This window comes from Lonchura striata, chromosome 25 (assembly GCF_046129695.1).
Source record: "Lonchura striata isolate bLonStr1 chromosome 25, bLonStr1.mat, whole genome shotgun sequence".
Lineage (NCBI taxonomy): Eukaryota > Metazoa > Chordata > Aves > Passeriformes > Estrildidae > Lonchura > Lonchura striata.
Window position 1 is genome coordinate 8,103,198 of NC_134627.1, and position 23,629 is coordinate 8,126,826.

General features: G+C 49.9%; 2 protein-coding genes across 2 annotated transcripts; both read left to right on the forward strand.

The window, feature by feature from the left end:
- Positions 1 to 278: 278 nt before the first annotated feature.
- HOXB7 (homeobox B7) lies at positions 279 to 4,769 on the forward strand. Its single transcript, XM_021547491.2, has 2 exons — positions 279 to 678; positions 4,471 to 4,769. The coding sequence occupies exons 1-2, from the start codon at positions 279 to 281 to the stop codon at positions 4,722 to 4,724; spliced, it is 654 nt and encodes a 217-aa protein (XP_021403166.1). The 3' UTR covers positions 4,725 to 4,769.
- Positions 4,770 to 17,970: 13,201 nt separating this feature from the next.
- On the forward strand, positions 17,971 to 20,805 carry HOXB6 (homeobox B6). The gene is made up of 2 exons (XM_021547493.2): positions 17,971 to 18,429; positions 20,450 to 20,805. Exons 1-2 carry the CDS (start codon positions 18,015 to 18,017, stop codon positions 20,707 to 20,709), a joined length of 675 nt encoding a protein of 224 aa, XP_021403168.1. The 5' UTR covers positions 17,971 to 18,014; the 3' UTR covers positions 20,710 to 20,805.
- Positions 20,806 to 23,629: the final 2,824 nt, after the last annotated feature.

Below are 23,629 nucleotides of genomic sequence, written 5' to 3' on the forward strand. Positions count from 1 at the left end.
CCGGCACAATTTCACCCCTTCCAGCAGAGCTCGTGCAGGGTTTTATAGGGCATCAATTATTTATCATATTTTATAAATCCAGCCGCACAGTCCCGTGCCCCCGAGGAGGGGGCGGCCGGCGATTGGCGCCGCCGCAGCCACGTGCCCGCGCGTCACCGGGGCCGGGAGGAAAAAGGCTCTTTTTTGGTGTAAATCTGGACTCTAATTCCGTAATATATCACGGTACCTCGTAAAACCGACACTAAAACGTCCCGACCTACAAATCACCCGGCCAAATTATGAGTTCATTGTATTATGCGAATGCTTTATTTTCTAAATATCAAGCCGCAAGTTCGGTTTTCCCATCCGGAGTGTTTCCCGAGCAAACTTCTTGCGCTTTCGCCTCCAGCAGCCAGCGAGCGGGCTATGGGGCCGGATCCGCGGCGCCCTTCGCCGCTTCCATGCCCGGCCTCTACTCGGGCGGCAGCTCCGTGCACCCGCAGCCCCCCAGCGTGTACCCCGCGGGCTACGGCCTGGAGGCCGGCTCCTTCAACATGCACTGTGCCCCCTTCGAGCAGAACCTGGCCCTGATGTGCCCGGCGGACGCCTCCAAGCAGAGCTGCAGCAAAAGCGACCAGAGGGACGCGGATCTGCAGGGCGACAGCAACTTCCGCATCTACCCCTGGATGAGGAGCACAGGTAGGAGCCCCGGAGGGGGCTGGGGCCGGGGGAGGGCGGCCGGGGGCCGGGAGGGGGCTGGGGGTGGGGGGAGCGGGAATTATTTGCTGGCGTGCGGAGGAGGAAGGGGGTGGGGGTCGTCCCCAGCTCCTTTCGTGACGTTTCGCTGGAAACGCGTCTTGGAAAGAGAGGAGGGGGTGGGTGGGGTGGGGTGGGGGGAGCCACACACCGCCACCCCCCTCCTGTCCTCCTCCGCGCCCCCGTTTGCCGTCAAGCCGCGCTTGTAGCTCCAGATACCGATCGGGGCCGTGTCTGTCTGTCTGTCTGTCTCGGAGGGGACGGACGGAGCCGCAGGGATCGCGGGCAGCCCCCGCCGTGCGCACGGGCGGAGGCTGCGCGCTCCGGGACAGGGGCTCGGGGTGAAGCCCCCGACGGGAGGCGCTTCCAGGGCCGGGGCTGTTCTCCTGGAGGCGGCCAAAGCTCGGCCCGGCTGTCCCGAGCGCTGCGGTGCCCGCAGCGGCAGCGCATCCCTCCCCGCTCCGCGGAAACATCCGCGCTCGCCGAGCGGTGACAGCCCGGCGTGGAGGCAGGGATGGAAATGGGATCAAGAGCGGCGCCTTCTGTCCCAAAACCCTCGGGGAAAGCCCTTTCGGGGCGGCCCTGCTGGAGCTGGGGCGGCTCCGGGGGTGACCCCGCTCCGGGTCACGCTGGCCCCGCACATGTCCCGACCCTCCGGGCTGCCTCCGGCTCCGTCTCGGGGCATTAACGTCAATTAAGGATTAATAAATATCCCAATAAATATCCCTGGCCCCCCGCGGGAGGGGCCCGGCGCGGCCCCGCTCCCCCCGGGCCGCCCGGAGCGCTCCGGGGCTGGCTGGGCGCTCCCTCCGTGCCCGCGGTCACTCGTGGGCTGGTCACGCTGCCCTCGTGGGCTGGTCACGGTGTCTGTGGTCACTCGTGGGCATGGTCACTGTGTCTGTGGTCACTCGTGGGGATGGTCACGGTGTGGGGCTGGTCACTGTGTCTGTGGTCACTCGTGGGGATGGTCACGGTGTGGGGCTGGTCACGCTGCCCCTGGTCACTCGTGGGGATGGTAACGGTGTGGAGAGGGTCACTGTGTCTGTGGTCACTCGTGGGGATGGTCACGGTGTGGGGATGGTCACTGTGTCTGTGGTCACTCGTGGGGATGGTCACTGTGTGGTCACTCGTGGGCTGGTCACTGTGCCCGTGGTCACTCGTTGGGCTGGTCACGGTGCCCGTGGTCACTCGTGGGGCTGGTCACTGTGTCTGTGGTCACTCGTGGGGATGGTCATTGTGTGGTCACTCGTGTGGGTGCTCACTCTGCCCGTGATCACTCGTGGGCTGGTCACTGTGCCCGTGGTCACTCGTGGAGCTGGTCACTGTACCCGTGGTCACTCATGGGCTGTTCACTCTACCCATGATCACTCGTGGGCTGTTCACTCTACCCATGGTCACTCGTGGGGCTGTTAACGATGCCCGTGGTCACTCATGGGCTGTTCACTCTACCCATGGTCACTCGTGGGGCTGTTAACGATGCCCATGGTCACTCCTGGGCTGTTCACTCTACCCATGGTCACTCGTGGGGCTGTTCACGATGCCCGTGGTCACTCGTGGGCTGGTCACTGTGCCCGTGGTCACTCCTGGGCTGTTCACTCTACCCATGGTCACTCGTGGGGCTGTTCACGATGCCCGTGGTCACTCGTGGGCTGGTCACGGTGCCCGGGGCTCCTCACACCCGTGGGATGCCGAGAAGAGCGAGAAAGGCGCTGCTGCCCCGCCTGGGAGCGGCACGGGCGGGGGGACGCGAGCTCCTTTTCCAGCTGGCCCAACCTGGGAGCATCAGCCCCGCTCCGCGGCGGCGGAAAATCCGCGGCAGGGCTCGTTAGGAGAGCTGGGGGCGAGCGGAGAGCGGCCCAGGCTGGCCGGGAAGCGGAGGGAAGGAGGAGCAGGGCGCAGCAGCCGAGGCACGGCGGGCTGGGCAGGCGGGAGTTCCCTCGCACTTATTCGGTGGTCACTCCTTTCCATTACCTGCTCCATAATTCATCCGCTTTTACAGTTGATTTATCAAAGACCAAATATTTCTGGTCGTAAACACTTCATCTCCGCTTTTATCCGACTTTAGATTTAAGAAGCCCCCCCCGCTCACTCCTCTTTCAGCCGGTGACGCTGCGAGGATCAGCGCTGGAGAGGCTTTGGAAAGAGAGCAAACCTCCAAAAAAAACCCAAAAAACCTGGATGTTCTGGGATCAGCTGAGCTTAAAACCAGAAAAACTCGAGTCAGGGCGTAAAATCAGGGGTCCCTTCCCCGCAGCCCCCCTTCCCTTGCCGTTCCCGGTGCCCAGGGTGCGATCCCGCTCGCGGAATTGCGGAATTCCACCCGCGAGCAGAGACGGAGTTGTCATCCCCATTCAGCAGCGCTTTATGGCTCTCTCCTCTGCGGATTTTACAGCCCGCATTCCACGACCTGCACATTTTTACTTTACAGCTTTGGCCGGGCGATTTTGCCTTTTTTTGTTTCCCTCTCACTTTTCCTTTTAATGACTGGACCTTTTCTTCTTGAAGAAAAAAAAAATTAAAAAGGCTAGGAAAAAAAAATAAAAGAGTTGAGTTTGGAGGGGGGGGAAAGGGGAGAAGAAGGAGAAGAGGTGGAATGCGGGGAGGAAGGAGAGGCCGGGGCTGCCTCTGCACGGAGTTTACACCCCGCGATCACAAACACCAGATTGTAGAATCATTCCCAACCAGGAATCCAGGAAATGTCGGGCGGAGGGGAAAATCAGGAGCTGGGCCCTTTCCAAACCCTGCGGGCTGCTGGCCAGCCCGGGCTGGGAACTGGGGCTCTTCCCATCTTCACACCCCCAAAAAAAGCGGCCTGGGTGGCGGGAGAAACCCCCGCGAGAGCCACAGAAGTGCCCAAAATGCCCCAAATTTCTCCCGGAATGGTTAAAAGCGTCTCACACCTTCCAGCGAGCATCCCGATGGCAGCTTCAGGAGAGGACGAGGGGTGGGTTTGTGGAGGCAGCAGATGTCCCTGTCCTGTCCCTGTCCCCGTCCCTGTCCCTGTCCCTGTCCCTGTCCTGTCCCTGTCCCTGTCCCTGTCCTGTCCCTGTCCCTGTCCCTGTCCCTGTCCCTGTCCCTGTCCCTGTCCCTGTCCCTGTCCTCTCCCTGTCCTGTCCCTGTCCCTGTCCCTGTCCCTGTCCCTGTCCCTGTCCCTGTCCCTGTCCCTGTCCCTGTCCCTGTCCCTGTCCCTCTGCCCGGCTGTTTCCACGCTGATGTCCCCCCAAACCACCCCAAATTTCCCCAAAAACCACCCCAAATTTCCCCCCAAACCATCCCAAATTTTCCCCAAAAACACCCCAAATTTCCCCCCAAACCACCCCAAATTTCCCCCCAAACCATCCCAAATTTCTGGTGCCTGGCTGAAAATGGAGGCAGGGACTCGGAGCCTGGCCGGGGCTGGGAGGGCAGGAAACTTTCTGAACTTTGTTGTTGGCTCTGAGACTCTGCTGGCCCCGAGACGGAGGCAAATGAAATTTGGGGGTGTTTGGGGTGTTTGGGGGGCTGCGAGCGCCAGGGCGAGGAAAGGGAAAAGGCTGGAACAGCAGGAAACGCCTCAAAATTAAAGGAAATATTGGCGCGGGTGGTGGTTTTGTCTTCGGTGGCGCCGCAGAGGAGCAGTTTTGGGGCTGTGCGACAACAAGAAAAAAATAAAAAATGAAAAATAAAAATAAAAATAAACACCAAAACAGGCCAAAAACCGCCCCGAGCTGACCCGAATTTGTTTGTTTTCGGCAGGAACGGACAGAAAACGCGGCCGCCAGACCTACACCCGGTACCAGACGCTGGAGCTGGAGAAGGAATTCCACTTTAACCGGTACCTGACGCGGCGGCGCCGCATCGAGATCGCGCACTCGCTGTGCCTGACCGAGCGCCAGATCAAAATCTGGTTCCAGAACCGCCGCATGAAGTGGAAAAAGGAGAATAAAACCTCCTGCCCCGGCTCCGGCGGGCAGGAAAAGGCGGACGCCGAGGAGGATGAGGAGGAGTGAAAAGGGGGGAGAGGTGGATGGATGCGGGGAGAGAGAGAAGGAAAAAAAAAAATAAAGAAAAAAAAAAAAACCGGGGAGAAACGCAAAAACACGCGTGAAAAAAAAGCAACAAAAAAAGGACTGGATGGAAAAATAAATGATAAACGCATCGATCATTAAACCTCTAGGAGGGATACGTTGTTTGATGACACTGAGAAAAAAATACTGAGAAAAAAATACTGAGAAAAAAATACTACCTATCCTCGAGCCTCTTTTTTGGTTTGGGTTATGTATCTACCTATTTTTGGTTTGGGTTATGAATATCTACCTATTAAATGTGGCTTTAGTGTCAGCATAGACACGTTTTTTTCTAGGTGAGCCTTCCTCTAGCAGCAGTAATTTGTAAATCGCTGGAATTTGTACTTCGCTGTGTATTTTTAATTTTTTTTTGTTTGTTTGGCGGGGGTGGGGGTGGGATATGAAGTAACATGGTCGTGTTTAGCACCTTTAATTTAGAAAATGTGACCCGAAAGCCTGAATGCAAATTACATTTAGCGCGTAGAGTCCTGTACATAATATGAATTATTATTCCTCCTTCCTCCCTGTAACCTCGGTGGTTCTTTTCTCCTTGCGATGCTCTTTTGTCTGTGGATATTTTTACCTTCGTTGTTCGAGCCTCTACTGGGGGAAAAATAAAAAAAAAAAGAGAGAAAAAACAGAGGAATTAATATTGTGCTACGTCAAATGTTGTATATCAAAGTAGCAAATTATTTAATGGCGGCGCGTTGCTTTTTTTTTTTTGTTATTATTAATAATAATAATAATTATTATTATTTTCCTTCGTCTGTGATTATTATTCTTCGAAATAAAAAGGAGATCTCCAAAAATCTACAGCGCCTTGTGTGCCTCCCTCTTTGGCTTGTTAAAAACGCACAAAACCCCAACATGTTATTTGGAAATAAACGTGCTGAAATATCCTTTTACCCCGATTTTTCACCCAAATCTCTCTCCTTTTCTCTGGGACAGCCAATCCGCTCGAGACCTCGCTGCTTTTTCAGTAGATTTGGCGAATATCCTGAGAAATAATTGATTTTCGGGGCTCTGGAGATGCGGGCTGGGCCCTCTGCGGTTGCGCTGGGATTATTTCTGAGGAAGGCAAAAGCGGGAAAAAAAAAAAAAGGAATTTAAAGAACCCAGAACGGCCCCAAATAATTTCTCCTCTCCTCGCTTTAATTCTCTTCTCCTCCGAACTAATTTGCACCAACCCGATCCATTTCGCCGCGCTTTTGGCCGTTTTATTTATTTATTATTTTCTTTTTAAGAGTCTCCCTCCGCCCTTCAATTCCTTCGCTGCGGACTGGAACTCTTTCATTAGAACCAAATAACGCCGAGCATCAAAGCGCGCATAAAATAAATTAAAGCAATTAAACGCGGGGGAAGGAGAAGAAAAAAAAAATTAAAAAATCAACAAGGCAAAACAAAAGACGAGTAAATTTAAAATTTAAGCACTTGCGCCTCGGCCGCGCTCTCCCCTCCCCGCCTTTTTTCTTTTTTTTTTTTTTTTTTTTGTTTATTTATTTATTTATTTCCACTGCGCATAAAAGCGCGGAGGCTCCGCGGAATTGTACTCGGCGGAGGGAAGGGAATTAGAAAAAAAAAAAAGTAAAAATAAAAATAATTATTTTTTAAAATTTCAACAAAATAAAACCCAAATCTTCCTTTGCTGCCTTTTTCACCTCCCACCACCCCCAGATGATTTCTTGCCCCGCCGCATCCTCGGGGATGCTTTTTATTTTTAATTATTTTTATTTTTTTCCCCAAAAACAATCCGGCGCCACGCCAGGGACGTGCGCGCCCCCAGACTCGCTGCTGGCCCTAATTAATCCCGTTATTAAAGGCTCGGCTTTTCCGGGCCGAAATTCCCGGCTGGAGCGGGAAATCCAGGGGGGAAAAAATCCCATTTTTGATCCGGGCAGCGCTGGCTGCAGAGCCAGCTTGGGGGGTGGGGAGGGCTGAAATAAAAATCAGAATAATTGTAGAAGAATTCGACTCATCAAATCAGAAGCGGTTCCAGAATTTTCTCCGCTCCCGCAGCGGGGGGAGCTCGGCTGGAGCCGCCCCCCGGCCGGAGCTCTGCGCTGGGGGGGCAGCGGGAATTGGGGCGAATTCCCGGGAAAAAAGGCAAAAGCGGGCTCGGATCCGGCAGGGCTGGGCGGGGGGCGCCCGGGGCACCCCAAAATCCCTCCCTGGGGCCGGGGGGGGTCCCGGGGGGTTCGGAGCCCCCCGAGCTCCGCCCGCGCCTTCCCCGCCTTTATTTCACCCCCCCGGAGCTCCCGCTGCCCCTCCCAGCCCAAAAATCCCAATTTTCGCCCCAAAAAAAGGGGGAACGAGCCCAAAAGCGCGGCGGAGCCCGCTGTTTGACGCTGCTTTTCCCCATTTTCAGCCATCCCAAAGCTCCAGCTCTTCCTTCTGGGGGGGTTCATTGTTCGGGAATATCAGGCGTTATTCCATTTATTTTTCACCCCAACGCCACCCCCCCCCCCCCATATCCAAGCCAGGGGTGAGGTGAGGGGGGTGAAAAATTAAAAAAAAAAAAAAAATCGCCGACCCCCTGTTTGGTTTTTTTTTCAAATTTTTGTTAAAAAAAATAAATTAAAAAAAAAAATTTAAAAAAGATGGCGGCTAAGAAAAAGACTGCTGTTAAACCGGTCATGAAGAAATGCAATAAATTCCTTGTTGTTTTATGAAAATTTACAACTTTGTGATAGAACTTTATGAGTGGCTGGGTTCTGGGATTGGCCAGAGCCGGTCATGTGGACTGCTAACCGTGAACATGAACTTTTTATTATTTCCCATGTGGTTATATTGCACCATTCTTCTGTCCGCTGCACCTTGGGTCGGATCAGTGTCCTCTATAGGGCTCTCGCCCTCTCTCTTTCCATTTTTTTACTTTTGTGTGTAAGCTCGGCAGGGTAAAGCGGGGCAGAGGGGAGGGGGGGCCGCGCAGCCCCACGCACCCCCGGGCTCCCCCCTCCGCTCCCTCCAAACACTCCCAGCCAAATTTTTCCTTTTTTCCCCCCGTTATTACCACGATTTTTTGGGGTATTTTTATATATTTTTATTAATTTTTATTATTTTTTTAAAAAACCCGCTCCCCCCACTCCCCTCGCTTTCCCAGCTGCTTTATTTTTAATTTTCTTCTTATTGTTATTATTATTATTTTGGGATCTCAGAAATAATGGAAGGGCGGAGGGGGTCGTGCACCAGGAGCGGTTTTTGCAGAGGGGGAAGTCGCTCTTTTTTCCGGGCAAGTGGCAGAAAAATGCCAGAAGCTCAGAGGAGGCTCTCAGGCTGGGACAATATTTGTCAGCCAACAGATAAGCCAAGGCTTATCTCTCCCGCCCCAAAATTCCCACTCGTGCCACAGAAAAGGACGCCAAAAGGTAAGGGAAAAATACATTTCTCTTCATTTATTATATGTCTATATATATTTATATATATATTCTCTATTTTTCCAATGAAAAAATGGATTTGTCAAGCTGCTTTTTATTATTATTATTATTATTTCCCCCCTGTTTCATTCCCATCTCCTCCAGCCCGCGGAGGAGGCGGTGGAGATGAAAAAAGGGTGGGGTGGTGGAGAAGGAAAGGAGGAATTAAAGGTTTGAAATGTGTGGAAGCGACAATTTCAGGCGGGGAAAAAAAAAAATAAGCGGAGATTAGAGGCGAGAAAAAGAGAGGAGGGCGAGAGAAATAAAGGTGGAAAAAAAAAGGAAAAGAAATCAATCGAGAGAAATAAAGGTGGGAAAAAAGGGGAGAGAAAGAAACCGAGAGGAGGAAAGGAAGAAATAATGAAAAAAATAAAAAGGAAAAAGAGGATGAGGGAAGAAAAAGGGAAGGAAATGATGAAAAGAAATGTAAAAAAAGGGAAGAACGGATCAAAAAGGAGAAAAAGGAGCCTTGGGAGGTCACCTGGAGGGAGCAGGGGAGGCTCTGCAGCCGCCGCTGGCCGGGATTTTACCCCGCCCGAAAATGCCCGAGCCCTTTGTGGCACTTGTCGCGTTTTATTTCGTTGCTTTGGTTTTGTTGGGGTTTTTTTGGGTTTTTTTCCTCCCCCGGCAGAATCCCGGGCCAGTTTTATCGTCTCCAGGCGAGCCCAATCGTTTGGCCGAGTTTCCGCGGAACCGCGTCGGGTTTTGTGTCGCTCTCCAGGGTCGCTGTTGTGTGGGTGGATTTTTCTTGGAGGGGAGGGGGAAAACCTGGAAATTAATGTTTAAAAAAAACAACCAAACAAAAAAAAAACAACAAAAAACCAAACAAAAAAAGGAGGGAGAAGGAAAAAAAATTAAATGGAGGAGAGAAAAAAAAAAAAAAAAAAGAATGAATCAGCGCAGAGCGCCGCGCTCTCATTGTAATTATATTTTTTTTTTCTCTCCCCAACTCCCAAATGAAGCTGACGTCGGGAGCAATCAAATCTCGGATTTTAATTGCGTTCTGCAGCTCTAAGGCGGCTTTGGGCTCGGGTTTCAGCCCGCGCTGCGCCGGGGCTTCTCCTCGCCCGCTTCCGCGCAAACCGCGCTCCCGTTCCGCGCCCGCGCTGCTGCTGCGGGGGAACCTTTCCGCCGATGTCGGGTTAAATCTCATTGAATTTGAATTTTGCCCTGGAAGTTTCGAGGGTGGGCTGTGCAATCCTTGTGTGAGCGGCTGCCGCGGCGGGGTGCGTGTTAAATAAGAAAAGGCGAGCGCGCAGGGCGAAGAGGAGATTCATTATTTCAGCATCAACCAATTTCTGAGGCGCGATTTATCTCGGCCGAGCGCAATATTGGGTGCGAGAGGGGAAATGACGGCGAGTCATAAACAGAAGGACATTTTAAAAAGCGATTTTTCCCCCGAACCTGTTACATTTCTCAGCCCCCGGCGGCCGAGGGGGTGGGAAAAGCGCTGCGGGTTCCGCCTCGCGTTCTCCCCTTGCCCCCCAGCTTTGATCTTTGCGGTTTTAATTTTCTCCTGCTCGCGGAAGGGAGGAAAAAACCGAATTACAAGCAGTGAATGGGAGGGGAAAAGCTCATGGTGATGGCGATTCTTCCGCTCCTCGCGTGGCCAACCACTTGTGGAACCCCCGAAATGGGTTTTTAACCATTTCCCCGCCGAGCCCCAAACCTCCCGCCGGGGCTGCGGGGGATGGGGCGGATTTGGGGGTGTCCCCGCTGCTGGCCGGTCCCCGCGGTGCCGGAACAGGGAAATCAAAGGGGAATCAAAGGGGAATCAAAGGGAATAAAAGGGAAATAAAAGGGGAATATAAAGGAAATAAAAGAGGAATAAAAGGGGAATATAAAGGAAATAAAAGGGGAATAAAAGGGGAATATAAAGGAAATAAAAGGGGAATAAAAGGGGAATCAAAGGGAAATCAAAGGGGAATAAAAGGGGAATAAAAGGGGAATCAAAGGGAAATAAAAGGGAAATATAAAGGAAATAAAAGGGGAATAAAAGGGGAATCAAAGGGGAATAATCAAAGGGGAATAAACGGGAAATCAAAGGGAAATCAAAGGGGAATTAAAGGTAAATAAAAGGTAAATAAATAAAAGGGAAATAATATAAGGGAAATAATATAAGGGAAATAAAAGGGAAATAAAAGGGAAATAAAGGGGAAATAAAAGGGAAATAAATAAAAGGGAAATAGCAAAAAGGAAATAAAAGGGAAATAATACACGGGAAATAATACACGGGAAATAAAAGGGAAATAATGAAATAAAAGGGAAATCAAAGCTCCCGCGGGGCCCCCCGGTGCTCGCCCATTCCGCGCCGTCTGCTGCCATCTACCGTCAGCGGCGGCGGCCGGCGGCTCCCGGGGACTACCGGGGGTTCCCGGGGGGCTACCGGGGGCTACCGGGGGCTACCGGGGGCTCCTGGAGGGCTACCGGGGGCTACCGGAGGGTCCCTGGGGGTTCCTGGAGGGTTACCGGGGGCTCCCGGGGGCTCCTGGGGGGTTACCGGGGGCTCCCGGGGGCTCCCGGGGGGTTACCGGGGGCTCCCGGGGGCTCCTGGGGGGTTACCGGGGGCTACCGGGGGCTACCGGAGGGTCCCCGGGGGGTCCTGGGGGGTTACCGGGGGCTCCTGGAGGGTTACCGGGGGCTCCCGGGGGCTCCCGGGGGTTCTTTGGGGGCTCCCGGGGGTTCCTGGAGGGTTACCGGGGGCTCCTGGAGGGTTCCCGGGGGTTCCCGGGGGGCTACCGGGGGTTCCCGGGGACCTCCCCCAGCCCCCAGCCCCGTCCCGGCCTCTCCCCTCCGGGTTTCCCGCGGTTCTTCCGCCTCGCACCGGGGGAAATTCGGGATTTTGGGGGTTGGGGTGGTGGGGAGGAGTTTGGATGTCTGCAAAGCCCCAGATCCGCCCGGCGCCGCGCAAAGTGCGCGCTGGAGGAGCGCGGGGGGAGAGGGGGGGTGGCAGCTCGTCGTGAAAAGAAAAAGGGGGGAATAGAAGAAAATGGAGATAAAATGAAATGAAGTGGGAAAAAAAAGATAAAGAAGGATATATAGAATGAAATATGACGAAATAAAATGGAGTATGATGAAATAAATGAAATAAAGGTAAAAAAAATTAAATAAAAGGAAATAACTGAAATAAAAGGAAATAACTGAAATAAAAGGAAATAAAAATAAATAAAAGGAAATAAAAATAAATAAATGCAATAAAATGAAATAAAAGGAGAAAAAATGAAATAAATGCAATAAAATGCAGTAAAAGGAGAAACGTTAAATAAAAAGTGAGAGAATAAAATGAAAGGGGAAAAAATAAAGGAACAGGGAGGACTAAAGGGAAATAAGCTGCAATAAAACGCTGCAATAAAACGCTGCAATAAAACGCGCTGAAATGCGGGCAGAGGAGCTGCGGTTGCCTCCGGGCGGGCCCGGGGGTGCCGGGGTCACTTGGCCGTTCCTGCGCGGACAATGCGCGCCCGGCGGCGGAGGCGCTCCCTCCTCCCGTCCCCCGGCCCGCAGTTTCCTGGCAACTGCCGCGGCCGCAGAAATGCTGCTTTTCCCCCCGAAAATGCCGCGCCCGGAGGCTCTGGGGTGGCGGGGAAAACTCTAAAATAAAATAAAATAAAATAAAATAAGATAAAAAAAAATAAATAAAATAAAATAAAAAATAAAATAAAAATAAAATAAAATAAAATAAAATAAAATAAAATAAAATAAAATAAAATAAAATAAAATAAAATAAAATAATAAATTAATCAGAAAAAGGAGGTGGAAAGGCAAGTTTTCTGCAGGGAGCAGCAGCAGAAGTTGTTCCAGGCTGTAAATCCACATTACACCAGCCCCGGCTGGCCTGTCCCTCCCCTTCTCGCTCGGAGGCTCTGGGGTGGCGGGGGAAACTCAAAAATAAAATAAAATACAATTTAAAAAGCAGGAAAATGAGAGAGAAAGGCCAGGTTTGTGTAGGGAGCAGCAGCAGAAGTTGTTCCAGGCTGTAATTCCGCATTACACCAGACCTAGCTGGCCTCTTGCTCGGAGGTTCTGGGGTGGTGGGGAAACTCTAAAATAAAATAAAATAAAATAAAATAAAATAAAATAAATAAAATAAAATAAAATAAAATAAAATAAAATAAAATAAAATAAAATAAAATAAAATAAAATAAAAATAAAATAAAATAAATAAAATAAAATAAAAATAAAATAAAATAAAATAAAATAAAATAAAAATAAAATGAAATAAAATAAAATAAAATAAAATAAATAAAATAAAATAAAAATAAAATAAAATAAAATAAAAATAAAATAAAATAAAATAAAATAAAATAAAATAAAATAAAATATCAGCAAAAGGAGGGGGAAAGGCCGCGTTTCCCCCGGCAGCAGCAGCAGAAGTGGCTCCAGGCTGTAATTCCCACTCCCCTCGCGGCACATTCGGGGCCGGGCACATTCGGGGTCCCTCCGTGCCCCCTCCCCCTCCTTCCCCCCCGTTTTATTCCATTTTCTTGTTAATAATTAGCCGCAGTCATTAATGGAGCCGCGGCAGGTTATTATTGCTGCCGGGGCTGCATTAACAAGGTAATTACGCGCTGCTCGGGAATTCAGGTAAATTCAACTTCAATTGCTGCGAATTAACTTCCAGGCGGCTTGGCGCTGGGAGAGAGGCGATTTCTGAAAATTTTAATTTCTTTTTTTAGCACCTTCGGGGCTCGTGGTTTGAAACGCTCCGAGCCCGCAGCGCGGGTTCGTTTCCCGCAGAGGTTTTGGGTGTTGGGAGCTGCCGGTGCGTTTTTCTGTGTCTGCCTTCCCAGGACAAGGGGCTTGTTCTGCTCTTGGCTTGGCTTGGTGGCCCCAATAAATCCCTCGGTGGGGAAACCCCCGCTGCCTTCTCACTTCGGAAGGGTCGGGAGCAAATAAAAGCAAAAAAAAGATTAAAAAATAATAATAAAAAAGAGATATTAATTTTTTTTGGATCAGGATCAACCTAAAAGGCGAAAAAAAAAAATTTAAAAATAATAATAAAAAAGAGTGTTTCATTTTTTGGATTGGGACCAACCTAAAAGGCAAAAAAAAAAAATTAAAAAAAAATCATTAAAAAGAGAGTTCCATTTTTTTTGATTGGAACCAACCCAAAAGGCAAAACAAAAAAAAAATTTTAAAAAAAATAATAACAAAGAGTTTCATTTTTTTTTTTATTGGAACCAACCTAAAAGGCAAAAAAAAAAAAAAATCATAATAAAAAAGAGAGTTTAATTTTTAAATTGGAAGCACGCCAGGGAACTTTGGCGGCTCCGGCTTTTCGCACAAGCCGCGCTCTGTTCTTTGGGTGTTGTTTTAATCCCCTCGTGCCTCTGCTCCGCCGGGGCTGCTGCCAGCAGCAGCACGCGAGCAAAAGCGGCCGCACAACTTGTCCGGCCCCGAAATTTGTTCTTTTTCTCTTTTTTCTGCCCCGGCGCTGGGCGATGCCCGCCAGGAGCGCAAAGGCGCGCTGAAATCCGCGGCTGCGCCTTCTGCCGCCTCCCTGCACACCTCGCGGCTGGGAATTTTGGGGGTTTTTTTTAGGAAATGAGGCCAAAATCTGATTAAAGACCAGCCCCCTCCTCAGTGTATTGCTCTTCTGCAGCCCTCGGGCCTGGGATTTGGTTATTTTCTTTAAAAGATGGGGCTAAAATGTGATTAAAGACGAGCCCCCTCCCCAGTTTATTGCTCCTTCTCTGCAGACCTCGGGCCTGGATTTTTGGGGTTTTTTTAGGAAATCAGGCTAAAATGTGATTAAAGACGAGCACCCTCCCCAGTTTATTGCTCCTTCTCTGCAGACCTCGGGCCTGGATTTTTGGGTTTTTTTTAGGAAATCAGGCTAAAATGTGATTAAAGACGAGCCCCCTCCCCAGTTTATTGCGCCTCTGCAGACCTCGTGCCTGGATTTTTGGGATTTTTTTAGGAAATCAGGCTAAAATGTGATTAAAGACGAGCCCCCTCCCCAGTTTATTGCTCCTTCTCTGCAGACCTTGGGCCTGGAATTTGGATTTTTTTTAAATATGAGGTCAAAATCTGATAAAAGCCGAGTCCCCTCCCCAGTTTATTGCTCCTCTGCAGACCTCGCGCCTGGAATTTTGTTGGTTTTTTTTTTTAGGAAATCAGGCTAAAATCTGATTAAAGAGGAGCCCCCTCCCCAATTTATTGCTCTTTTGCAGACCTCGGGCCTGGAATTTGGGTTTTTCTTTAAAAGTTGGAGGCAGAATCTGATTAAAGATGGGCCCCCTCCCCAATCTATTGCTCCTCTGCAGACCCCGGGCCTGGATTTTGGTTTTTTCCTTTTAAAGATGAGGACAAAATCTGATTAAAGCCGAGTCCCCTCCCCAGTTTATTGCTCCTCTGCAGACCTCGCGCCTGGAATTTTTGGGTTTTTTTAAGGAAATCAGGACAAAATCAGATTAAAGATTAGCCCCCTCCCCAATGTATTGCTCTTTTGCAGACCTAGCTACTGGATTTCTATTTTTTTTTGTTAATATGAGGCCAAATTCGGATGCAAGCCGCGTCCTGGCGCCCTCCCAGCCCAATTTAACTCCGGGACTTTCTCCTCCCGCCCGAGCTGGGGCGGCGGAGGCGTCCAAAAGAAATAAAAAATCGGCCAAATTCCGATTTCCCGGGGACCGAGGCGGCGGTTTCCATTTGAAATTCCGATTTTCGAGCCCTCGGACGGGGAATTGAAACCACCCCTGAGCCCGGCGCTCAATTGCGGGAGATTTAGTGCGCTTTAAGCCCCTGCTCGAATTTAAATGTATCATAGGTGGCAAATCAATTACAGCGCGGGCCTGACCCTCGGGAGGATGAAAATTTGACAGGTTTGGGGTTTTTGGTGGGTTTTTTCCCACCTTGCGAGTCAAGTTTGCCTCTTCTCCTGCCCCGAGCAAGCAGCGATAGGGTCGAGTGAAAATAAAGATTTTTTTTAATCTCCAGAGATGTCAGCAACGCGCAATTAGCGAGCGGCCGGCTTCAATTAGCGCGGTTTTATTTTCTTTTCAAACCAAAAAAAAAACCGCCCTGCAAAGAGCCCCTTTCCACCACAAATTATCATAACGAGCAGCGGCTGGGAGATTTTTGAATTTTTTTCCCCATTTTTTAATGCTTTCCCAAACTCTTTCGAGGGATTTATTGGCAGAGCAGTGGCAGCAGTGGCGGAAAACACGAGCGCAAACATTTTTTACATTTTTTTGTTGTTCCTCACGAGCTGGGCTAGCAGGACATCCCAAAAAATGTGCAAATTTGCATGCGGGGGCTGCTCGCGCCTGATAATCGCAGAGCCACCAAAATTGCGAAACTCAACAGAACCGCCCGGCTCCTGCAAAGCTTTTTTTCTTTTTTCTTTTTTTTTTTTTTTTCCTTTCAGATAGAAAGAAATAAGGGGATATAGGGTGGAAATTGCGTGTTTTTTTTAATTTCCCCCCTCTTTTCCCCCCTTTTCTTCTCTACTCATAGCTCCCTCTCAACCTCTTTTTTTTCATTTATTTATTTCTAAATTTTCCCTAATTTTTTTTTTTTAACCCTGTCAACTTTGGGTGCATTCCACACACAAAGGGGAAGCAAATATCGGAGCGATCGCCGCGGGAGGGGGTGGAGGCTGGAGAACCACTTCCTCCGCCTGGTTTTTTTGGTATTTCCTTGAATTCTGCGGATCCCGCGCGGCCGCGGAGCGATCCCGCCCGGGCTGGGCTGACCGCGAGCTTTCCAAGCGCTTCGCTGGTCATAAAATCCCGATTTTCCGAGGCGTTCCAGCCCTGGCAGGGGAGCGGCGCTGGCAGCTCCGTGCGAGGTGTGCAATCGTCAATTTGTGCGCACAAATCCCAATTTCCAGGGATTTCAGCCCCGCCAGACAGATGGGCACAAATTCGGACAGGAAACAAACCCTTGAGGAAACGCTGCTGGTCGGGGGGGTGGCGCTGGCCTTCATCTAGGTGGATTTTCTTGCCTTTTTTTTTATTTTTTCTTTCCTTTTTTTCCCCTTTTCTCCTTTTTATTTTCCTTTTTTCTTTTTCTTTCCTTTTTACTTTTCCTTTTCCTTTTTTCTATTTATTTCATTTTTCTTTTACTTTTCTCTTTTTCTTTTCCTTTTTCCTTTTCCTTTTTGCTTTTATTTTTTCCCTTTTTTATTTTCTTCCCCCCCCCTCTTTTTCTTTTTTATTTTCTTTTTTTTTTTTTTATTTTTTTAAAATTTTTTTGTTCGGTTGCTTTTTTGACCGCGTCTTTCTGCTGCTGTGTCTTTGATTATTCCCCCCCTCCTTTAAAAGCCAAAAATACCCCAAAAAACCAAAAAAACCCAAAAAACAAACAAAAGAAAGCGACGAGAGGCGCTTCAACCCCACCTTGAGCCAGCGAGGAGCTCGGGGGGGATGCGCAGGTAGAGCCAAGAGAGGAAATCCGGGCGAAGCAAAAAAAAAAAGATTAAAAACCAGAGCAAAGTGGAGCTTTCAGGGGGACCGAGACTTTCTGCGCCGCGCTTCGCGGGGGTTTAAATGAGCAAAATTCGGTGTTTTGTGCTGCGGACTGGCTGGGACGGGGGCACGCGGATCCTGCGCGGGGAAGGATCGATAAACTCCGCTTTTCTCCCTCAGCCAGGGCGCTTTTTTGGGCTCGTTTTCAGCCAGAAAAGGTCGGGCGCGGGGTGGGATGAACAAAAAAACGCAAGAGGGCACAATGCGGGGCGGGCGGGCGGAGCAGAGCGGAGGAGAAGGGAAATATTCCCGTTTTCCGTGTTCCATTTCCCATTTCCCACGTTCCATTTCCCATCTTCCATTTCCCGTTCCCCGTTTCCCGTTCCTGCCCGGGGCGCGGAGTTTTGGGGCGCCGAGGGACGCGGAGCGAGCCCCGGGCTCCATCTCTGCGGAGCGGGCAGCGCTAATTGCCGCTAATGAACGCAGCGCGGAGCCGCCGAACTTGTCAGAAGCGATTTCTGCTGCCGGAGCGAGCCCAGCCCCGCTCCCTGCAAACTTGGCGCAAGAACCAAACTTTTCCTTTCCTTTTTCTGCCCCGTTCCCCCGGCCGGCCGCGCGGAACTCGGCGCGGAGCGCTCGGACGAGTCGCAAACCCAGGGGTTACAGTTCGGCGAGCGCGAGTAATTAACTTTTTACTTTCTTTTTGTTGTTCTTTCTCTGTTTTTCCCCGCTCCGCACCGTTCCGCCGGGGATCCGAGCGCGCTTTTTGGGGTGTAAATATAAAAATTTCGGCGCCGAGCTCCGGGGGAGGGAGAGGAGGAGGAGGAGGAGGAGGAGGAGGAGGAGGAGGAGGAGGAGGAGGAGGAGGAGGGGGGAGCACGCGTTTATTTATTTATGAAGCTCGCAGCGCGCCGGGAGAAGGCTTCTTTCGGCAGATATTATATATTTGGTTAAGGGGGTGCCTTGCCGTTGTTTAAAAGGGAGGGAAGAGGGGGTGGACGGTTTGTTCTTGGGGGTCCCTGGTGCAATCTCAGCTCCTCATGGGTGCTATTTTGCAACCTCAGGCGCCTGCTATTGGTCAGCCCGTGATCAGATGGTTGTATTTCCTTGTGTCCCTCGCTGGCACCACGCCATCTCCCTTCAGCTAAAACCCAATCTCCGATATACCACTAATAGCTAAACCACTTGGACTATAAAACACAACAAATCATAAAGCCCGGGCAAAAAGGACGGCACGCACGCACACACACACACACACACACACACACACACACACCGCCAAAAAAAAAAAAAAAAAAAAAAAAAAAAGGAAAAAAAAAAAAAGGAAAAAAAAAAAAAAGGAAAAAAAAAAGGGAAAGGAAAGGAAAAAAAAAAAGGGGGGGAATCTCTCTCTCTCTCTCCTCTTTCCGATGAGTTCTTATTTTGTCAACTCGACCTTCCCGGTGAGCCTGGCGGCGGGGCAGGAGCCCTTCCTGGGACAGATCCCGCTGTACCCCTCGGGCTACGCGGATCCTTTGCGGCACTACCCCAGCACCTATGGAGCCGCGGGCGCGCAGGACAAGGGCTACTCCTCGTCCGCCTACTACCAGCAGAGCAGCGCGGCGTTCGGCGGCCGCGGCTCCGCCTGCGACTACGGGCCCGGCGGCTTTTTCCGGGACAAGGAGGCGGCGGGCGGCCCGGGCAGCCTGGACGAGCTGTCCCCGTTCGGCGCCGAGCCGCGCAAGCCGGACTGCGCGCAGGGCAAGGGCGCCTTCGGAGAGAGCGAGGAGCAAAAGTGTTCCGCGCCGGTTTACCCCTGGATGCAGCGGATGAACTCTTGCAATAGTGAGTTTACTCTTTTACAGAAATAAATGCGGCAATCTCCTCCCCCCCTTTTCTTATTTGTTACCGCCAGGGAGAGAGAGAGAGCGAGCGAGGGGAGCAGGAGGAAGGTTCACTCTGAGAGCCCAAACTTCCAGCGGGGGAACTTGGGCTCCAAACTCGCACCAAAACTTCCCAGCGCTCCAACATTTCCTCCCCCTCCACCCCGAGCTAGAAACGTTTCAACCCCAAAACTGAATTTCTGAATTTCTGCCCCCTCTCTCCTTATTTTTCTCTTATTCTTCCCCCCTTTTTTTGCCACATTCCAGTTCGCGTGTCACTCAGCTACAGCGATTTGTCTCTGTCTCTGCCCCACACGCACAGGGAGATATCTTTTCTCAATCAGATCTGGATGACTCTACACACACAGCCCCCACGCAGCTCCCTCTCTCTCTCTCTCTCTCTCGGAGCCAGAATTAAATGATATAAAAAGTGTTTAAATATTTGAAGGCAGTCGGTTGCATTTTTAATGCGACTCGCACCTAATGAAAAGTCTGCCTGGGGAGGATTTTCCTCATTTTTTCCCCCCCTTCCCCGGTGATATACGACTTCTTTAAGTGCTGTTTCCTCCATCCGAATTATAATAATAATTTTTTTTTAAATCAGCTAAACGGGGAGGGGGGAAGAACAACAATCAAAGCCTCGCTGCTCTCCTTGCCCATGTTTAGATGCATTTGTTGCCTTTTAAGTTCCAAATTGATGTCCATTAGCGCGGGGACATGGAGTGTTGTGTCCTCTTTAATGCGGGCTTTGGGCAGATCGATCCACTTCATTATTGCTTAAATGCCCCGATCTATTAGGGCCGGCCGGCAGGCTGGGAGGCGGCGGGGGGGAGAACACCTTGCGATCCCTCATCCCGGAATAAAAAGATGGATCCGGCCTTGTCTGGCTGCCCAAAGCCCGGCTCTGACCCCCCTGCCCGGCCGGGCTTGTCCCGGAGCTGCGCAGGGCTCTGGGAAGGCGCGGCCCCCCCGCAGCACCCCAAAAATCAACCTCGCCTTCCCCCTTCACCCCTGCCCTATGTCCCCCTAGTTCCCCCTATTTCCTCTTATTTTCCCCCATTTCCTTTTATTTCTTCTTATTTCCCCCATTTCCCCCTATTTCTTCTTATTCCCCCCCATTCCCCCCTATTTCCCCCCTATTTCTATCTATCCCCCTATTTCCTCTATTTCCCGCTATTTCCCCCATTTCTTCTTATTTCCCCCCAATTCCCACTATTTCCCCCCTTATTTCCCCTTATTTCCCCTTATTCCCCCCTATTTCCCCCTATCCCCCCCAATTTTCTTCTATTCTTCCCCATTTCCCCCTATTTCCCCGCATTACCCCCGGATTTTCTCCTATTTTCCCCCTATTTCCTCCCTTTTTTCGTATTTCCCTCTATTTTCTTCTATCCTCCCCCTATATATCCCCTATTCCCTCCATTTCCCCCTATTTCCCTCTTATTTTCCTTATTCCTCCCTATTTTCCCCCTAATTATCCCTATTCCCCCATACTTCTCCCCTAACTTCTTCTATTCCTCTATATTTCCCCCATAATTTTCCCTATTCCCCGCTATTTTCCCTATTCCCCCATATTTCCCCTCTAATTTCCCCTATTCCTCCATATTTCCCCCCAGTTTTCCCTATTCCCCCATATTTCCCCCCTGATTTTCACTATTCCCCTCTAATTTCCCTATTCCTCCCTATTTTCCTCATTATTTCCCCTATTTCCCCCTATTGCCCCCTTATTTTCCCTATTCCCCCCTAATTTTCCCTATCTCTCCCTATTTTCCTCATTATTTCCCCTATTTCCCCCTATTCCCCCCTAATTTTCCCTATCTCTCCCTATTTTCCTCATTATTTCCCCCCTATTTTCCCCATTCCCCCTATCCCACCTCTCATTTTTTTTAATTCCCATACCCTATTTTTTTATCCCCTATTTTTTTTTATCCCCTATTTTTTTTACGCCATATTTTAATTTTTTTGGTTTTTTTTTCCCCCCGCAGGTTCTTCCTTCGGGCCCAGCGGCCGCCGGGGCCGCCAGACCTACACCCGGTACCAGACGCTGGAGCTGGAGAAGGAATTCCACTTTAACCGGTACCTGACGCGGCGGCGCCGCATCGAGATCGCGCACTCGCTGTGCCTGACCGAGCGCCAGATCAAAATCTGGTTCCAGAACCGCCGCATGAAGTGGAAAAAGGAGAATAAACTGCTCAGCTCCTCGCAGCTCAGCGCCGAGGAGGAGGAGGAGAAAGCGGCCGAGTGAACGGCGGAAAAAAAAAAATTAAATTAAATTAAAAAAAAAAAATAATCCCACAGCAACAACAACAACAAACAGGAAAAAAACAAACCAGATTGAAAAAAAAAAAAAGCGCGACAACAACAGGAAAAAAAAGTTATTTAATAGGCGCAAAAAGCGATTAAAAAAAAATTTGAAATGTAGGGAGGAGGGTGTGGGCAGCCTGGGAGGAAAATCCCGCTCCTTGCTGGGAGTTTTTGCCACTTTGTGGCCACAAAGTTTGGGCCACCAAAGCTCCCGACTCGAATTTCCAATGATTTTGTCCACAAACAAACAAAACAACAACAAAAAATCAGGTTTTAGTCGCGTTTTGAGATTTTTTGCCTTTCCCACACCTCCCTTTCCCTCCCGCTCCGCCCCCCATAGAAGAAATTGAATAATAATAAGAATAATAATAATTAAAAAGTGCAGAGATGGAGAGAGAGGAGGAGGGAAAGAAAGGGAAAGAGAAAAAAGGGGGGGAAAATTAAAAAAAAATTTAAAAAAAAGGACTCCTAGCCGTGTTTCTACCCTTGGTGTCACTGTTAGTAATCTGCTAACTCTTGTATTTAATGGAAGTGCTGCAATATATGTCATTTGGGGTGTTTCTTGTCCTAATTTTGTAAAAATGTTTCATGCACGGTTGGCATAAGTTGGGTTTTTTAAATTTTCTTTTGTTTTTAAATTTTTTTTTTTTTTACTCCTTTGGTAAATTAATCAAACCCTGAGGTCCTTTGTAATTAGTTTTGGGGTATTTGTTTTTTTTTTTCCTTTTAATTTTTTGCCTTTTTATTTTTATTTTTTAAAAGGAAAACAAATCTACTGAAAGAACAAGTACTACCTACAAGGCTAAAAAAAAAAAAAAAGGAGGGGGGGGAAAGGGGAAAAAAAGAACAACGACAGAAAGTTCTATTTTATTAATTTTTGTACGTGTTGTGTTTGGAGTTTGTCTTAGGTATGACCATGGAATTCTCTAATAAAAGCCAAGTCCTGGATCTCACCCGCACCACCCCTCCCCTGTCATTATTCGCGCCGGGTTTCTGTTGATTTTTCCCTTTTCCAGGGGGATTCTCGAGGGCTGAAAAGGAGATTTTCGCTCCCCTCTGCCTGCCAAAATCTCCCGATCTGCCCGGCCACGCAACTCCGAGCGCACGGAAGTTACAGCGGACACAAAAATCGGATTTTCGCCCCTTTTTTTGGGCTCTAATCTGCGCTGGAAGCCCTTTCACCCGCGGTATTTCCTGGCTGACATTTCTGCCTTTAGCGCCGCTCTCTCTCTTTTCTCCCTCTCTCTTTTTTTTTTATTGTTACAGTACAAAGAGTTATGACGAAACGCCATCCCATCTCCATAATAAATCACGGAAACGGGCAAAAACGCGCTCTCATTTGTCTACCCAAGATACCTAACATTTGCCCAGCATCTTTCAAACATCTGCTCCCCCCCAAAACCAAAGAGAAACGTGGCGCATTGAACAGAAAAAAAAATGTTAAAATTCAGATTTCTGAAGAATTTACCCCGGAAAAAAAATTTTCTCAGCGCCAGGAGTGAGCGTCCGTTTAAAGTGGTGGGGGGGGGAAAAAAAGGTGGGAAAAATGTGAATTGAGGTGTTTGGAAAGGGCAGATTTTGATTTTCTCTTGCGAGCGGCTGCTCGGCTTGGCTGCGGACGGGACGGGGAAGGTTTGGTGCTCCTCAGCGAGGAATTTTCTTGCGAAATCTCCAACTTTTCCGGGGGGATGGAATGAGGGCAGAGGCGCTTTTTTATCAGCCGGGGGGATTTGGGGCAGGGAAGGCGGAAAAGGGCGAGGAGCGAGAACCTCGTGGCCACCAGGAGCCCCCGGCTGGGAGCGCGTCCCCCCCGCGCCACGAGCCGCTTTTAATGCCACTCACTTTTAAAATCAATTCATGCAGAAGCTTCACAGCTGTAGGACATTTACTATTATTGCCACGCTTTTCATTGCCCGTAATTATTATAATTATATGTCACTTTCAATATGGCGCATCATTCCCAACGAGTTGCAGGCGAGCACATGAAATTCCTAAACTGCCTTGGAAGGAGGAGGAGGGAAAAAAAAAAAAAGAAAAAAAATAATAAAAATAAAATAATAAAAAGGAGACAGAGAAAAGGAGAGAGCCAGAGAAAAGAGAAGAAGGAGAGGAAAAAAAGGAAAGTAACGCCAAAAAAGCCCAGCTCTTTCCCAACGTTTTTCCCCAGTTTCCGAGCGCTTTTGCTCCCCGATATTCCTTGCAGGTCAACAAACGGGAAGGAAAAACCAGGCAGCTCAAGGCTCAAAGAGGACGTGGAAATGCTCAGCAGCAGGAACATCCTAAATTAAAGCGACCTTGCCAACCATTCCCACCGGCCGGATTTCTTCTCCTTTTCCTTTCTCCCACCTCTTTTTCCCCCCGGTATTTTTTTCCCCCTCCAGAATTAAGGCGCGAGCTCCGTGCTGAAGGAACCTCGACTTTTTCCTGCCCAAACAACCGCGGAGAAGAAACCACCCCAACATTCCGTTCCCCGCGGCTCCTCTGGACCCCTTCCAACCCGGCCACCCCCAGAGGCCTCGCAGGCACCCAGAACCTCCTCCCAAACTCCTCCGGAGCTTTTCCAACGCCACAAACCCAAGAGTTCTCCAGCAAAACCCCGACCCGGGGGGCGCCCGGACCCGCCCGGCCCCGCAGGACGCAGCGCAGCCTCTCCTCGCTGCCCACCGCGAATTTTTGCCTTTTTGAATATTTTTTTGGTGTTGTTTTTTCTTTCAAAACACACACGCAGAGCGGACTCGAGGCGGGGGTGACGCGGGTTTTTGGATTTTTGGGGTTTTGGGGAGCGGAGGAGGAGCAGGGGGGTCCCCGCGCGGCTGCGCTGCGGCGGCGCGGCCGGCAGGTGGCGCGCTCCGCCCAGGCGG

What these genes read in the sequence shown, in the direction of transcription:
- HOXB7 (XM_021547491.2), top strand. Translation starts at nt 279, where the DNA reads ATGAGTTCATTGTATTATGCGAATGCTTTATTTTCTAAATATCAAGCC. An exon ending in CCCCTGGATGAGGAGCACAG is followed by an intron (nt 679 to 4,470) that starts GTAGGAGCCCCG and finishes TGTTTTCGGCAG; the next exon opens with GAACGGACAGAAAACGCGGC.
- HOXB6 (XM_021547493.2), top strand. Translation starts at nt 18,015, where the DNA reads ATGAGTTCTTATTTTGTCAACTCGACCTTCCCGGTGAGCCTGGCGGCG. An exon ending in GCGGATGAACTCTTGCAATA is followed by an intron (nt 18,430 to 20,449) that starts GTGAGTTTACTC and finishes TTCCCCCCGCAG; the next exon opens with GTTCTTCCTTCGGGCCCAGC.